Raw genomic sequence first — 17,460 nt, 5'->3', positions numbered from 1 at the left:
GTTGCACTGCACCTAAGAGGAAGTGTGGCAGGAGGAGAGTCACAAGCCAGAGACAAGAGGCGAAGAGAGCCTGTCTTGGCAGATAAGAGACTGACTTTACCAGACTTTGGTGTCTGAGGCTGGGAGGATTCTACATCCTCCAGCAGAGAACCAGTCCGCAAGGGACTGTATATTCCTTGGCCTAAGAAGCCTGGAGGCCCTGCCACAACCGAAGGGACCAGTAAAGCCGTACAAGGCTGGGAGCAGAAAGGAACCCACGTCGCAGGCCATACAGGCGAGAATACACGGAAAGCTCGGAAACGTGGGCTGTTACCCTATAACGAGGAGATAGCCAGAAGGAGCGCAGAAAGCACGGTAGGCCTACACCCTCACCCTGACCAGGGCCAATTTCCCCGTTGCTCTCAGACATCCAGGTCCCCTCCTAGCTGGGACTGTTTATGGGTCAATTTACCTGTTCTAGTAAAGACCCTGGACTGCAACCTGTTGTCTGCATGCTCCTTGCTCCTCCAGCACTATTAACACTGGGACTCTCACTACCATCACTCCCCCCATCCACTACACTGCCCTGGGGCCACACTCTTCCCGTGGGGAGTCACACCATCCCAGCTGCACACCTCATCAGCCCCAGCGGTCTGCCTTGCAGCGGCGGTACCTAATGACCGCAAATCCACGGGTGGCGTAGTCGGACATTATCAATAGCACATAACGGACTACCACTGGCCTGACGACCCTGAGCCACGGAACCGGGTTGCCACTACTACTCCCAACATTTCCCTAATTGCCCGGATCCGAGTGCCCCACGGCCCAGGGGGCGAGTCATTTTCTATGTGTTTCTATGTGTTTTTGTTTGCCTGCCATTGATTTTAACGGTGTTCGACGGTGTTCGACGAACCGTTCGACGAACATGCCGGTGTTCGACGAACCGAACCCGAACACTACGGGGGTGGCTCAACACTACCTGTTACCAGAAAAAAAGTGGCCATTTTTTTGCATTTATTTTATTCCCACTGTTCCCCTTATTATTCCTTTTTTTTTTTTTAATCCAGCATATGGCTCCAGAGATATGAGCCGATATATTTAGTACACCCAATATTAATTTTATGAACTTAACAAAAGGGGTGTTCTCTGGGGGCATCCTCTTGTGAGAGCCACGCCCTTGATGAAGACCACAAAAAATTCGCATATTGGGTGCACTAAAAAAAAATGGCCCATATCTCTGGAACCATATGGTGGAATTTAAAAAAAAGGAAAAAGTAAATACTGACGGGAGCAACAGGAATAAAATTAGAGCAAAGTCTGGCCACTTTTGACCTGGCGACAGGTTCTCCTTAATCTCATTTTGCAGCCAACAATGTGCAAGGAAAGAAAACAGCTTTAAAAGCCAAATGGGTCAAAATATTTCACGAAAACCAAATGCAAAAAATATTTTTAGCTCCAAATATATGCATTCAGGTAAAAATAAAAATCGCCCCAGGAGGTATCAAAATCTTTCTTCTCCATTTGTTGAAATCCTGTAGGACACAGCAAACAGATCATGTCATCATATTCCCCTAAACGCCATCACAAGCTAAATGGCAGCTGCAGTAGTTTTGCTGTATGACATGTCACAAAAAATGACGGATATGAACTCTCCTCACAAGACGTATTTATCCGATCTTACACAGCGATTGGTATTCATAGCACAGTCTGTAATCGGCAGCCATGGGTCTGAGTGCATGACTCTATCTGTTTTCTCATTACGGGGAAGGAGACCTCAAAAATATTGCTGTTATTTAAAATTCTATTCAATCTATCAATCTCTGGTGTTACAAGAAGCTAATCAGAAGCACAGCTCATAAATATCAGGAGGAAATATACTGCTTGTTAGTTGAGTTTTCCTCATTAATGTTCTGCCTTCGAATCTGATATTCCATGTTACTAATGATTGACTGCATACAAATATACTGCATCAATGACTGCCCAGACACAAGATTCTCAGCAGAACATTGACAAAAGCTTCACACTGTCTCCACTGGCTTCTATTCTCTCCAGAGTCCATCCCGGTGCCATCTCTTCTCATTCTTCCATTGCTCCATGGTCCAGTTCTAATGCTCATGTGCCCATTGTAGAAGTTTTCGATCTTGGCCAGGGCTAACTTCTCAGCAATTTGTGCTACTGGACTAGATAGGCTATCCTTTACTCCCTACATGCATCAATGAGGCTTCATGACCCTGTCATCAGTTGTCCGTTCTTGGGCCACGTACTGAGAACACCAAACAGGATCTGCCATTTTGGAGTAATCTAGTCATTATTTGATCCTTGTCACAGCCGTTCAGGTCCTTAAGGCCCCCATGCACAGACTAACGTTGGCCGTACCCAATGATATTGATCGGTTCGGCCAACAATGAAATAATGATGATGTCGGTGGAAATAAGGATTTGTCCTGTCCGATTTTGGACTGCCGATCCTTATGTTCTCTAATAGAAAAGCCACTGCTAGAGACCACGGTAGAGCGAGTACTCCCGTATATGGCAAGACAAGCGAGATAGCTTCCGGATGAACAATTGGCTGAACCACCCTTTGGCCGACATCAACTGTATATAAAGTGTATGAGGAAGGCTTTACACTTGCCCATTTTTCTGTTTCCCAACACATCATCTTCAAGAACTGACTTCCCACTTGCAACTTAAAATATCCCACCTTTTGACAGATGTCGTTGTCAGGAGATAATGAATATTATTCACTTCATTAGTCAGTGATATTAATGTTATAGCTGACTGAGTGTGTAATGGCTATGCTACATTCCTGTCCCGTGTTTCCCAGGTTCCGCTTCCTTCTCCTGGGTTCGCTGCCTTGTGTTGTGCTCCATGTGGGGTTTTGTAAGTTACTCGGTGTGGATCAATGACATCATCTCCTTAGGACTATTTAAGACCCATTGACACACGTGTCTTGGGATTGAGTTTCTAGACTTTTGTGTTTGGTGTGCTCCACCTTCTGTCTATACTGTGTTAACTTGCTTCCATCCCTGCTGGGTTCCACTTCATCTGTCCTACTGATCCTGGATTCCTGGTGATCCTTTACAGTCGTTGCTGCCCACTTACCTTTCTGCTCGCTGCATCGATGCCTGGTGCCTGTGTGCCCACTCGGGCCTAAGGCTTAGATGATCCACCTCACCACGTGAGATGACTCGCCCAGGGGGTTATGGGGGACTCGGTACCCGGGCCTCTACCTTCTTGGGATGTCACGGTAGTCGGCTCCCGGGCCCGTACTCTGGGGTCACTCTTTAAAAGGGGCTTGTTACTTGAAGGGATGAATAACAGTTTTGTCTCGTGACGCCACCTGTGGTTTCTGGTAATGGGTACCAGCGCTGCTGCAGATCTCCGGGGGGGTGATGGGATGGCAGCTGGGATGCTTCGGCTCCTCACACGCGGAGTGGGCCCCCGGGGCAGGGTTGATGGAAGGGATGCAGGTGAGAGGTGGCCCGGTCGGGTCATGGGGAATGACGGACACGCACACAGGGGATTCGCTTCAGTACCTTTACTGGTGTAACGGCAGTAATGGTCCAGGGTACTCAGTAGGAAGGGTGCACTTCTGGACTCTCCCCAGTGAGCCGGTAGTAGGCCTCCTGATCCGTTTCTTCCTCTCTTTAAAGCTCCTGGCCAGCCTGGAACTAAGCCTAGCTTCTGTGCTGTTTCACTCTCTCACCTGTCGGCTTGGTAGTAGAACTTTTCTCTGGCAACCACTATCCCTGGATGCTTGGGCCTTCGTGGTTCCTAGTTCTGTAAATGATTAGGTTGACCAGGGGTCTGTAATCCTCCTGGTATGCCGGTTATCCCTACTGGGCGTAGAGGACCCAGTAGGCGCGGACCCGGTGTTCGGCTTGTGTTTTGGGGTGAGCTTAAGATGCTCCTCTGCCCCTTAACTCCTCTCTCCTCTCCTTGCCTCCGGCCACGTTCTAGGCCCTCAGGCTTAAGCACGTGCTTTGGGCCCTGGCTTGCCCTCAGCACAGCAGGTGCTGCCTCTTCACTGATCTCTAGTGCCAGCACACTCTGCCTACCTAACTCCACCCTCCAGTATATATATCCCTAACAGGGCTCCCTCTGGTGGTATGAGGTGGAAGGGTGGAGGTGTCTGTGTGTAGTGAGGGCCTCTTGTGGAGAAGTCCGTTCATGCACCCTTTTGGGTCCTGCGGTACCTGTAATAGCCTGGTGCCACATAAGCTGTGACAGGTTACAGACAAAATCAATGTGTAGTCTGATTCAAGCTTTCTTCTTACTGTCTGTTGGATATTTTGGAGAGAAAAAAGTAAGATATGACTGCAGGGTGAGGCTACACATGGTTTTGGCACTTTACATCTTAATTTTGTCATCATTTTAATGGGTTAGGAACATAAGATGCGGATTCCAATGTGTCTTGTAAGGTTCAGATGGTTAGCAGTCTTCGCCGGCCCTAACTTTTATTTTTTGGCCATAGGCCTCCTTGTTCTTATTATACACTTTGCATAAGACACATAGTTTGCCCTGGAGGTGCATACACAAAACAGTAGGAGAATTTTAATTGATATGATTTTCAAAGCCATTTCATGTTCTATTTTTCGTGCTGAAAAGCAATAAAAACGTGAGTATAACTTTTCAGGTCATTCAACACGTTAAAACCCGTATTTTGGTAAATGGCTCACTCAAAGAACTCGGACATTGGGATAATAAATAACAAGGACCTGGTCTCTTGGACTATCCGTGCTCTTACAATTTACGGGAAGAGATTCTAAAAATAATTGATGTATAAGACATCTAGAAATGACAAAAAAAAATCTTTACCTATTACCCAGGAAATAATGAGCAATTCCATCCAGGAGAAGCAAGACGTTTTCATCCTAAAGATCTGCTTTGCATTATCTGTGATGCTTTCGTTAGGAAGGATCTTGGTGCCCTCGAATCTGTCGGCCGCATTCAACACCAGCAGACCAAGGAAAATAGTAAATGAGGCCGCGTGAGCCACAAACTTCATGAAAGGTCCACGCATTATCTTACCAAGCTGTAAAATAAAAGATAACACATAAGACAGAGAACCAAATACACAATTAGCACTCATACATTATGCATGGGGCATCCTGTCCATGAATAATATTATCAAGGCAACCCCACTTGTACTTTAATCCAAAATATCAAGACGATAATGCTAAAGATTTCTTGGCAAATAAAATTAAGTGACTGCACATTTCTGGTTAATATGAAGACAGTTTAACTCCCTAGGATTATATGTTAAAGGGGTTGTCTGGCCACAGCATATTGATTACTTATCCGTAGGACTCAGTCAGACAACTGTATCATCGCTCCAAAAGCGATTCAACAAAACTTCGGACCAATGTTATGCTATGGGGTCGTGCACATGTCAGAATTTTTCCTCTGTCCGAGGAAAAAAATCACAGCACGTCCAATTTGCATCTGATATTCGGATCACACTTGGCCATGCAATTCAGTGAGTCAACAGGAAACATCGGCCCACACGCAGATGACATCTGAGTCCAGTCAGATTTACACGGACTAACAGAATGGAGAAGATGGAGACATTTTTTTCTCCATCTTCTCATCCAAGAGAATCGGATCTCACGCTGATAAAACTCTGATCAGTGTTTGATCAGAGAGTCATTTGCATAATCGGCCCGGTTCTCTCGGATGAGAGAGAATCTACAGCCGTCTGTCCCTGCCTGTAGGATAGGTCATCTAAAGCTGATCTGTGGGGGTTCAACACCTGGCAACCCCACCAATCAGTTGTCATTTGGCCATGTATCTGATGGATGTAAACACTTTGAATGGAATTGTGTTTTGCAGCTCTGTTCAATGTGTAGCAGCCACTGCCGGGTACTACAGAACAGCTCCTATTCCTTTGTTGCATGGAAAATATGCAAATGACAGGTGATCAGTGGGGGTGCTGGGTGTCGAACCCCAATCAATCTCATTCCAGGGGAACACTGCATAGAGTTATTTATTACTGAGGCATAGCGTATATAGTTTTATTTTGATACTGGGGTATATAGTGTATATAATTATTTATTACCGGGGCATGGTTTAGAGCGTTATTTATTACCGGGGCATGGTTTAGAGTGTTATTTATTACCGGGACATGGTGTAGAAAGTTAGATATTACCGGTGCATGGTGTAGAGCGTTATTTATTACCAGGACACCAGGACATGGTGTAGAGTGTTATTTATTACCAAGACATGGTGTAGAACTCTATTTATTACCGGAACATGGTGTAGAGCATTATTTATTACCGGTGCATGGTGTAGAGCGCTATTTATTACCAGGACATGGTGTAGAGTGTTATTTATTACCGGGGTATGGTGTAGAGTGTTATTTATTACCAGGGCATGGTGTAGAGTGTAATTTATTACCAGGACATGCTGTAGAGTGTTATTTATTACCGGGACAAGATGTAGAGAATTATTTATTACCGGGGCATGGTGTAGAGCGTTATTTATTACCGGTGCATGGTGTAGAGCGCTATTTATTACCAGGACATGGTGTAGAGTGTTATTTATTACCGGGGTATGGTGTAGAGCGTTATTTATTACCAGGACATGGTGTAGAGTGTAATTTATTACCAGGACATGCTGTAGAGTGTTATTTATTACCGGGACAAGATGTAGAGAATTATTTATTACCGGGGCATGGTGTAGAGCGTTATTTATTACCGGGGCATGGTGTAGAGCGTTATTTATTACCGGGGCATGGTGTAGAGCATTATTTATTACCGGGGCATGGTGTAGAGCGTTATTTATTACCGGGGCATGGTGTAGAGCGTTATTTATTACCGGGGCATGGTGTAGAGCGTTATTTATTACTGGGACATGGTGTAGAAAGTTATTTATTACCGGGGCATGGTGTAGAGTGTTATTTATTACTGGGACATGGTGTAGAAAGTTATTTATTACAAAAGCATGGTGTAGAGTGTTATTTATTACCAGGGCATGGTGTAGAGCATTATTTATTACTGGGACATGGTGTAGAAAGTTATTTATTACTGGAGCATGGTGTAGAGTGCTATTTATTACCAGGGCATGGTGTAAAGTGTTATTTATTACCGGGGTATGGTGTAGAGCGTTATTTATTACCGGGGCATGGTGTAGAGCGTTATTTATTACTGGGACATGGTGTAGAAAGTTATTTATTACTGGAGCATGGTGTAGAGTGCTATTTATTACCAGGGCATGGTGTAAAGTGTTATTTATTACCGGTGCATGGAGTAGAGTGTTATTTATTACCAGGGCATGGTGTAGAGTGTTCTTTATTACCGGGAAATGGCGTAGAGCATTATTTATTACCGGGGCATGGTGTAGAGAGTTATCTATTACCGGGGCATGGGGTAGAGCGTTATTTATTACTGGGGCATGGGGTAGAGCGTTAGTTATTACCAGGACATGGCGTAGAGCGTTATTTATTACCAGGACATGGCGTAGAGTATTATTTATTACCGGGAAATGGTGTAGAGCGTTATTTATTACCTGGGCATGGTGTAGAGCTTATTTATAACTGAGGCACAGCGTATAGAGTTATTTATTACCGGGGTATGGTGCAGAGTGTTATTTATTACCAGGGCATGGTGTAGAGCGTTATTTATTACCAGGGCATGGTGTAGAGCGTTATTTATTACCAGGACATGGTGTAGAGCGTTATTTATTACCAGGACATGGTGTAGAGCGTTATTTATTACTGGGACAAGATGTAGAGCATTATTTCTTACCGGGACAAGATGTAGAGCATTATTTATTACCGGTGCATGGTGTAGAGCATTATTTATTACTGGGGCATGGTGTAGAGTGTTATTTATTACCAGGGCATGGTGTAGAGTGTTCTTTATTACCGGGAAATGGTGTAGAGCATTATTTATTACCGGGGCATGGTATAAAGAGTTATCTATTACCGGATCATGGTGTAGAGCATTATTTATTACCAGGGCATGGTGTAGAGTGTTATTTACCAGGGCATGAAGTAGAGCGCTATTTATTACTGGGTCATGGCGTAAAGCGTTATTTATTACCTACCGGGGTATGGTGTGCAGCGTTATTTATTACCGAGGCATGGCGTAGAGCATTATTTATTACCGGGGCATGGTGTACCGCGTTATTTATTACCGGGGCATGGCGTAGAGCATTATTTATTACCGGGGCATGGTGTACAGTGTTATTTATTACCAGGACATGGTGTAGAGCGTTATTACCAGGGCATGGGGTAGAGCGTTATTTATTACTAGGACATAGTGTACAGTGTAATTTATTGCCGGGGCATGGGGTAGAGCGTTATTTATTACCAGGACATGGTGTACAATGTTATTTATTTCTGAGAGAACATAGTGTGGCACTTTTGTTTTCAGGGGCACAGCATTCAGCATTATTTATTTCAGGAGGGACAGTATGTGGTACCATTTTTAGGGACATATTGGTATAACTGTTTTCAGGGCGTTACAGTATGTAGCACTATTCTAAATTCAGAGAACCAATCTTGAAGAATTTTTATATTCATGGGTCAAAGTTTGCCCCATTATGGTTTTCTGGTGGCACAGAGTGTGGCATTATTACAGTCAGGGGCGCAGCATGGTGCACTATGAGGAGCTTGTTTTAGCACGAAGGCTAAAAATTTCCTGGAAAAGTTAGGAGTCAAAGAAAACTGGGAGGCAAGAAGTAGCCAGGAGAAGTCATCATGGTGGCCCGGGCCGAATAAGGAAAAAAAGAAAATCAAATGCCGACACACATGTGAGATCTGTAGTTTTATGTGGCACCTCGTTATATAGCTGGGAGTGAACTGGACATGACAATATGATATTTGATTAAAAAAGTAGGAATATATTTTTATGGAAAGGAAGGAACCTGATGTTAAAAATGTTAATCTCCCCCTTGAGAAGCATTTATTATATTAGTGCATTACCTTGCTGCATGGTGCGACCCAGTAAACCATTGCCAGAAACGGCAACCCGACTGCTACAGCCAACACAACCAGAAACTTTACTGCTGTGGTTTGTTGCCGCAAACCTGATAGATTTTCATACCAGATGGAAAGAAGCTGCTGCTGACAATTGGGATGGGCCACAAACTAAAAAATGAAAATAATATTTATGTAAATACAATATTTATTACCATAACTAAAAAAAATATGAATTTATCTTCAATGCCTCCAATTTCCCTACTTCCCATATTTAATCGAGGAAGCCAAGTACGATACTCAGCAGTTCATCATTGCGTATTGGTAATGGTTTTGTCTCCATTGGACTGCATGTCGCTAAATTTTAGAAAGAATTGAAGGAGATGAATGTAGGCAGTTTCTAAGTAATAAATATACAAACAGTTTATTTATCCTATAGCCATCATATTTAAGGCTTTTGTTCAAAATACACTAAGGGTACGTGCATACGTTAAGTATTTGCTGCAGAAATATTTCTGCATTTCTTGGCAGTAAAAATGCAACGGCTAAAACACGCGTGTTTGCTGTGTTTTTGTATAGGGCATTGATATTTTAGTTATCAAAAACTTAAAGGGAAGCTACCATAAAAAAATGACCTATTGTGGAAATAGGACCTTTAATGCTAAAAAGGACCTTTCTCATGCTTAACTGGACACACAATGTAATAGTGGCTGCACGATGAAATAAAAGTTTTTTTTTTTTATTCTAATTTCGATTCTTTGTTTCGGAGAAATTAACAATTAAAGTATTTGGCACCTAATGAGTTAACTTTTCTTTACATCCAAGTGGGCGTAATCACACAGTTTGCAATCGGGATGTGTACTTCTCCCCCTGCTACATGCTGACCAATCATATGCAGGCTGCAACACTCAAAAGGAAAGAAGAATACGCCCATACAATGGCTTAGAGTAGGTTTCTCAATGTGTGAGATGTATTGATAAAGCTCTGATCTCCTGGTCTAACCTCCTGCATGATTAGAAAGCACAGATGACTAACACCTATCAGATAAAGTCCCCGATGGAGGTAGGAGCGGCACAACTGAGCTTAGCTGTGTCACATTACAAACTCTTCTATCAGCTCTCCTCCCCTCCAAGCACGATCACCTCTGTCGTACTGGCCATCCCCCACACTGCAATCCAGAGATGTGTCCATGTGTCAGTATCACACTTAAGTCTGTTGTGCTCAACTTGTATTCACTCTGCAGTGAGATTAGAACGGGGTCTCATTACATTGCACACAAGAGTAGCCCAGAAGAGACTGCTTCTGTGTGAGATGTAGTGACAGCCCTGATCTCACTGAAGAGCAATTACTAGTTGATTTTGCTCAGGAGACATTACTGTGATTACGGACTTACTTAATAATCAGGAGAGATGATAGATGGGTTTGTAATGTGGCACAGCTAAACTCAGCTGCACGGCTTCTTTCCGCATACTGACTCATGCAGGAGGTTAGACCAGGAGATTAGAGCTGTATCATTACATCTCACACACGGAGAAACCTGCTCCAAGCTATGGTGTGGGAATGTTGTTCTTTTCTTTACGTGCTGCTGCCTGCTTATGATTGGTCAGTGTCATACAGGGAGAAGAAGTACACGCCCCCAGAGAACATGTTTTATTCAGCATTACAGCCACAATTACATCCTGTGTCAAGTTCAACATGAAAAGTTTGGTGAAGCATCCTATTTAAATCGAGCTTTTGTGTAACATGTGTTTGTTTTTTTCATTTGGCTTTTTTCTTTCTTTACATATGCTAATAGAAAAATCTTCAAGAAAAAATAGTAATCTTGTAAATTGCACACTGGACACTGGGGCTTTGTTAGACTCCTATTCCCTGTTAGAGATGGAATTTTCATTAGATGGGCTGATGAAATGTCATCTGTGCGTGTAATCAAAAGCCTTCTCCAAGGATCCAAAATGGTAAGAGCTTTGCAGGCCTCCTGTCCAGCAGTCAAAGACTAATGATCTGGTTGATGGACTGGAGTCCCATTAATTAATCCACCCAACTCTACTCCCTATTCTTTCAGGAACAGTATTCAGCAAGGCTTCTTATTATCAAACATAAGATTACAATAACAGGTGACATCTATATGTTCAGCTCATAACATGAGATATCACAACTGATTCTGCTTCCCTCTTCCTTCACATTGACCTTTGCACACGCTCATTAGACGCTTCAATACAACAGAGAGGTTCAAATTCTGATCATTGCTGCTAATGTACATGCATTATTTCTGAAACAAAAGGAAATTAGAGTCTAGTTAGAGTGGCCAGTTTAAAAATTTAAAGATATATTTTTATTTTTAACACAGATTAAGATACAGTAATAAAAACATACATTTAACACAAAAATCTTACTTAAACAAGAAGTCATTTTCTGATGATAGAAAGCCCTTTTTAAAGGGAAGCCAAGATTTTATAAAAAAAATAAGCTAATGGGAGGATATGGGAAGTGCATACATGAATAAGTAGATTACTTAGACCTAATAAGACTGGTTTACTTACTTTGGATATCCATCTCAGAATGGCTGCATAATTTTGATATTACAATAAGCATTTTAGGAGTCAAAAAAAGAGAAAGAAGTTAATGAATCCAAGTGTATTCAGTCTCTGTCTCTGTCCACCCAGCCTGAAAGCTGCAGCTTGTACTGAGCAGTGTGAGATCTCAGCAGGGAGGAGAGACATTGAGGAGCAGTTCATCAGGCAAGGTGGGTGCAGATTGAGTTTAAACTTTAAAAAACAGGTTGATGGGCTGGATTTTTGTAGGAAGTAAACCACCCTCAGGTCTTAGAGATCTATTAAATAATATATACAGTTTGCATTGCAAAATTAGATGATAGATCTACTTTAAGTTCTTCAAATCCAAAGACAACTCCTTTAATAGTTCATTACATATGGCGTGACTTTCAGCTCATGTATTGGCTCAAGCTAAAAAATAAGTGCACTATGTACCCCATAAAGTTTTAACTAAGGATTTATATTCCAATGTACCACATACAGGTGCTTCTCACAAAATGAGAATATCATCAAAAAGTTAATTTATTTCAGTTCTTCAATACAAAAAGTGAAACTCCTATATTATACAGAGTCATTACACACAGAGTGATCTATTTCAAGTGTTTGTTTCTGTTAATGTTGATGATTATGGCTTGCAGCCAATGAAAACACAAAAGTCATTATCTCAGTAAGTTAGAATAATTAACAAAAATCACCTGCAAAGGCTTCCGATGCGTTTTAAAAGGTCCCTTAGTCTGTTTCAGTAGACTCCACAATAATGGGGAAGACTGCTGACTTGACAGATGTCCAGAAGGCAGTCATTGACACACTCCACAAGGAGGGTAAGCCACAAAAGGTCATTGCTAAAGAAGCTGGCTGTTCAGAGTGCCGTATTAAAGCATATTAATGGAAAGTTGTGTGGAAGGAAAAAGTGTGGTAGGAAAAGGTGCACAAGCAACCGGGATAACCGCAGCCTTGAAAGGATTGTTAAGAAAAGGCCATTCAGAAATTTGGGGGAGATTCACAAGGAGTGGACTGCTGCTGGAGTCATTGCTTCAAGATCCACCCACACACAGACGTATCCAGGACATGGGCTACAAGTGTCACATTCCTTGTGTCAAGCCACTCATGACCAATAGACAACGCCAGGAGCGTCTTACCTTGTCTGCCGACAAGCTTTTTGGAGATGGAAATGTCATTCTCCAGCAGGACTTGGCACCTGTCCACACTGCCAAAAGTACCAATACCTGGTTTACACACAACAGTATCACTGTGCTTGATTGGCAGCAAACTCGCCTGACCTTAACCCCATGGAGAATCTATTATAGAGAATCTATGGGGTATTGTCAAGAGGAAGATGAGAGACACCAGACCCAACAATGCAGACGAGCTGAAGGCTGCTATCAAAGCCACCTGGGCTTCCATAACACCTCAGCAGGGCCACAGGCTGATCGCCTCCATCCACATTGCCGCATTGATGCAGTAATTGATGCAAAAGGAGCCCCGACCAAGTATTGAGGGCATTTACTGAACATACATTTCGGATTTTAAAAACATTTTTCAAGCTGCTGTTATGAAGTATTCTAATTTACTGAGATAATGACTTTTGTGTTTTCATTGGCTGTAAGCCATAATCATCAACATTAACAGAAATAAACACGTGAAATAGATCACTCTGTGTGTAATGACTCTATATAATAGATCACTCTATGTGTAATGACTCTATATAATAGATGAGCTTCACGTTTGGCATTGAAGAACTGAAATAAATTAACTCTTTGAGGATATTCTAATTTAGTGAGAAGCACCTGTATGTCAATGATAACATGTGGACTGAACTAGGGTCGTTTTATGCCCATGTATCGGGGTCATCGCTTGGACGAGAGAAGATGGTATTTAATTAAACTACCAACTTGGCAACTTGAGCCAATACTATGAGAAGACAACCAGATCGCGATCAGCCTAGAAGACAATAGTCAGTTACCATTACTAGACCTCATGTTCCTTCTAAAACTGCACAATAATTGTTTTAGGTGTGAAGAAGCAATACTCCTACCTTTTTAACTTCGTACTTAATAGCAAGCTTTAATCGGCAGAGGCTCGGCCGGCCGCTAGCTTCTCCAGAGCTGTGGGTCACGTCTACATCACCATTTAATATCGCTTCCACCTCCTCTGTGTTTCTGCACAAATCAAGAAGTCCAACAACAAAGTCCTTGCATTGCATAGACAATTTTTTGTAGTCATTCTAAAAAACATGTAAAACATATCGGAGAATGACTATAAATAGTCGGAACATGCGGAATTCATCAGGGCAATTCATCAAAGGTTCCTGCTCATCCAGTGTGCCGGGGCTTCAAAATGCTCAAAAATGGGTTTCTTTTTTCCTAATGAAGCATATAGACTATTACATTTATCATTGCTTCTTCTGTTCTGGTGTTTCTTTTTTGCCCTTTTCCTATTGGACATAGTTTAGTCAAAGGGACTGCTGAGAAGGTTTTAAAAACAAGACTAAATATTAAAAAAAAAATTGTATTTGACACTCAATGCCAGGAACTCAATGAAAAGGCCCATGTGTTCATGTAATTGATTTTAATAAATATCCAAATCAAACAGATATTAGGAGTCAGCGCTAACCACAGATGTGTCCACTCTTACCTTTCCAAGAATTTTGTTAGCAGGACCCTTAACAGGTCGAAATTCACATCATGACCACTGGGTGGCCACATATGTACATTAATATCTCCCGGCAGAGTATCACACTTTTTTATTTTTTTTCAAAGCTGATTATTATCCACCACTCACCCCAGGATATGTCAAGTCAAAAGGAAAGGTAAGGTAAGAAACACCTGTAAGTATTTGGACTCCCTAAGTGCAAACTAACTGGGGTAGACAGAGGAATCTCCCAATCAGTGTCCCCCTGTAATATTGAGGTTGAAAGGTTCAAGGGAATAGGTCACTGTATTTTTGCTACACCATCTAATAGCAGCATTCCAGCGATAAGTCACTTACTGGGCTGCTTGCTGTAGTTATGACAAAATCCCAGTTTTCTCTGCTGCAGATCTCAGTTCTCTGAATGCTGGGCTGTGTATAGCCCTCGCCCTCACCACTGATTGGCAGGTTCCTGTGTACACTGTGCATATGCAGAATGCTGCCAATCAGTGTTGTGGGCGGGGTTATAAAGAGGTCATTAATATGGAGGACTACCCAGCAGCAGGTTTACTAGTCCTCTAGTGTTAATCCCCTGCTTATAAAATTGATTTTAATCAAAACTACAGCAAGCACCTCAGAAAGTGACACATAACTGTAATCAGGGTCTCTGCCCCTTCATAATGATATGGAGAAAAAAAAATGAAGATGGGGAGGCACTCGCTATTGTGATTCTGTGTGTGTATAAGAGAATTGAGTAGAAGAAGTGTCATTGCACTATGGATATGATAACATGAAGTGTACAGTGGATCCTCCTCGACCACTTGTTTGTCTAAATGACCAAATCCAAGGTTACCAAAGAAAAAGAAGAAGGATATGGGAATTTAACACTGCACACTGAAGTTCTCTCTATGAGCGCCGTGTGGAGAGGTTCGTGTGAAGAATTAGATCATTATCAATCAGGCAGATGCAACAAACTTTATTGCAGGATATTGCATTTTGATACTCATTTCAGGAACCTTCTTCAGGCATGCACTATTCCTGGTGTGAAGATCAAAACACGTTGAAATATCGTACAATAAAAATTAGTTGCATCAACCCGATTGATGACGATCTAAACCTTTTCATCCAGCGCCCATAGAGACTACTTCAGCTTGCAGTGTTACATTATGCTGTTCTCAGATTAGGTGGCAAAAACCTGGAGATAGATTCCCTATAGAAGGGAACCGGATAACTGATACATGCTGCCTGATCTACGGGCAGCATCTATCAGACACTGGCTGCATGATTTCAGTCATGTATGTCTGACTCTGAAATGCTGCGGCGTTTCAGTAAAAAAAATATTTTATATGCCGCTTTTTCCCGCCCACTGCCAGTGACTGACAGGTCTCTCCTATGCATGCAGGGAGAGACCTGTCACCTCAGGGCAGCAGGCGATAAGAAGTCTGAGTAGTCTCCCATGTAGCTCAGTCCCAGGCAGCTTTTAAATAGTTTTTTTCTTTGATGCCACAGAGTTTCAGAGTCAAACATATATGACAGAAAACATACAGCTGGTACTCGATACATGCTGCCTGTACATCGAGCAGCATTAATCCACTGTCAGGTTCCCTTTAAAAGAACTCCCTCCATCCCTCCCATTGTAACTGAAATAATTTTTTATTCAATAGATGCCTTTATAAAATAAATAATTCAAAATCTGTAATTTTAATTTTTTTTCCCCCGTGTAATTTTTAGATTTACAGGATTTTTTCCTGCATTTATTAAAACACATATTGCCCCTTACATCCCCACCAGTAATTACATTCTGATCCGGACATAATTAACACACTGTATCTAGCAGGCAATGAATTCCAATGCAAACATTAAGCCGTGTTTGCATATAAATGAACTATTTTATAACTGGAAAATCCTCTCTTATGTGTTCGGAGGTTTATTTAAGACATGAATGACCTTCTGAAACAAACTTCCTCCACCTTGGCTGCCATGATGAGCCATATATACAAAAAAATATGCATTGATCGTAATGACTGCTTCACAGTGCAATAAACATGAGTCTTAGATGAGAACCCGGAGTTCTGCAGTTAGTGATATTTTATGCACGGGCACAGACCTTGGCATGCTAAATTATATATTTTCAAATGACATAAAAACAAATCAGAAAGAAATCTGCAATTAAAACTCTTTGGAAAGGTTTGTCGCTAGTAATAAATAGGAAGGAGGAGGAGAGAGAGACCTTAATAGGTTAAATGGCGAGTGGTCTGCAATTATTTTTCACTATTTTCTGTCTAATACGGAGATAGGAAGAAGAACTGGATCATTGCCAGATTTGATTGTGTTCTTAAAAGGTATTCAATTAATTGGATCATTATAATAAGAATTTCTGAAACTGTAAATCGATGACTATAATGAAAATGAATGGGATGAGCTGTGGTGTTAGATACGGACGCCCGTAAGAAAAAAGGGCACCGGGGTAGAAGGAATTAACCCTGGAGAAAATTGTTTATTTTGTTTCCTTTTTTGGGTTGGGTTTATGGTCTAATGAACTAAAATTATATTATATACTGTGACAAAGTCACTGGAAAAATGCTGGAGGTGAGGTATGTTTCACTGAGGCTATTAGCTTCAGTGATTTGAAACCCAGAAGTTTTGCTCCAGCAGCACACTAAGTGTTGGAAGGGGTTAAGCAGCCTTTTTAAAAGGGCTGGATTTTTGTGAACAACCATAAGGCGGGTGGGAGGTCGTTCACCATATCTCCACCCCAGAGTGTGGTCTAAGGTTTAAATAGTCGGTCTGTTAATGCATTCAGTGTTCAGTATGTCTGGAGAGCCTAACTCCAGATAGGAGATGTTTGTTTTGAGCTAACCTGAACCGGGTGGAGTTGCTAAACTCTGAGTGAGCGGATCCCCGCTATAACAAGGACTGAGCATTGTGTTACCACTTTGTTTTGTTTGTTTTCATGTTTTGCCGAAAGTACCATATTTGTTTTTACTTCACCATGGTTTATGAAACCTGTAAAATAAACCAGGGAAGAATTTAAAGAGACAGTGTTGCAGTGTCTACCTCCGTGTAAAGCTGAGTGAGAGTGAGCCGATCTACCACAATGCATACATACACACACACACACATATTATATATATATATATATATATATATATATATATATATATATATACACAGTACAGACCAAAAGTTTGGACACACCTTCTCATTTAAAGATTTTTCTGCATTTTCATGACTTTGAAAATTGTACATTCACACTGAAGGCATCAAAACTATGAAATAACACATGTGGAATTATATACTTAACAAAAAAGTGTGAAACAACTGAAAATATGTCTTATATTCTAGGTTCTTCAAAGTAGCCACGTTTTGCTTTGATGACTGC

At 41.8% G+C, this 17,460-nt stretch overlaps 1 protein-coding gene across 2 annotated transcripts in view; it reads right to left on the bottom strand.

Annotated features, from left to right (window-relative positions):
• The window catches only part of TRPC6 (transient receptor potential cation channel subfamily C member 6), a 303,958-nt gene that overhangs the window by 90,736 nt on the left and 195,762 nt on the right, over positions 1 to 17,460 (bottom strand). For both annotated transcript variants that reach the window (XM_073662136.1, XM_073662137.1), the window contains exons 3-5: positions 13,486 to 13,674; positions 8,905 to 9,069; positions 4,797 to 5,013 (exon numbers count right to left, since the gene is read on the bottom strand). In XM_073662136.1, the coding sequence (XP_073518237.1) occupies positions 4,797 to 5,013; positions 8,905 to 9,069; positions 13,486 to 13,674 (571 nt within the window). The remainder of the gene's footprint in view (positions 1 to 4,796; positions 5,014 to 8,904; positions 9,070 to 13,485; positions 13,675 to 17,460) is intronic.

Source organism: Phyllobates terribilis, unplaced genomic scaffold (genome assembly GCF_046119375.1).
Source record: "Phyllobates terribilis strain yellow unplaced genomic scaffold, ASM4611937v1 Scaffold_2__4_contigs__length_985480577, whole genome shotgun sequence".
NCBI lineage: Eukaryota > Metazoa > Chordata > Amphibia > Anura > Dendrobatidae > Phyllobates > Phyllobates terribilis.
Note: the sequence above shows the minus strand (reverse complement) of the source record. Positions and strands in the feature narration are given on the sequence as shown.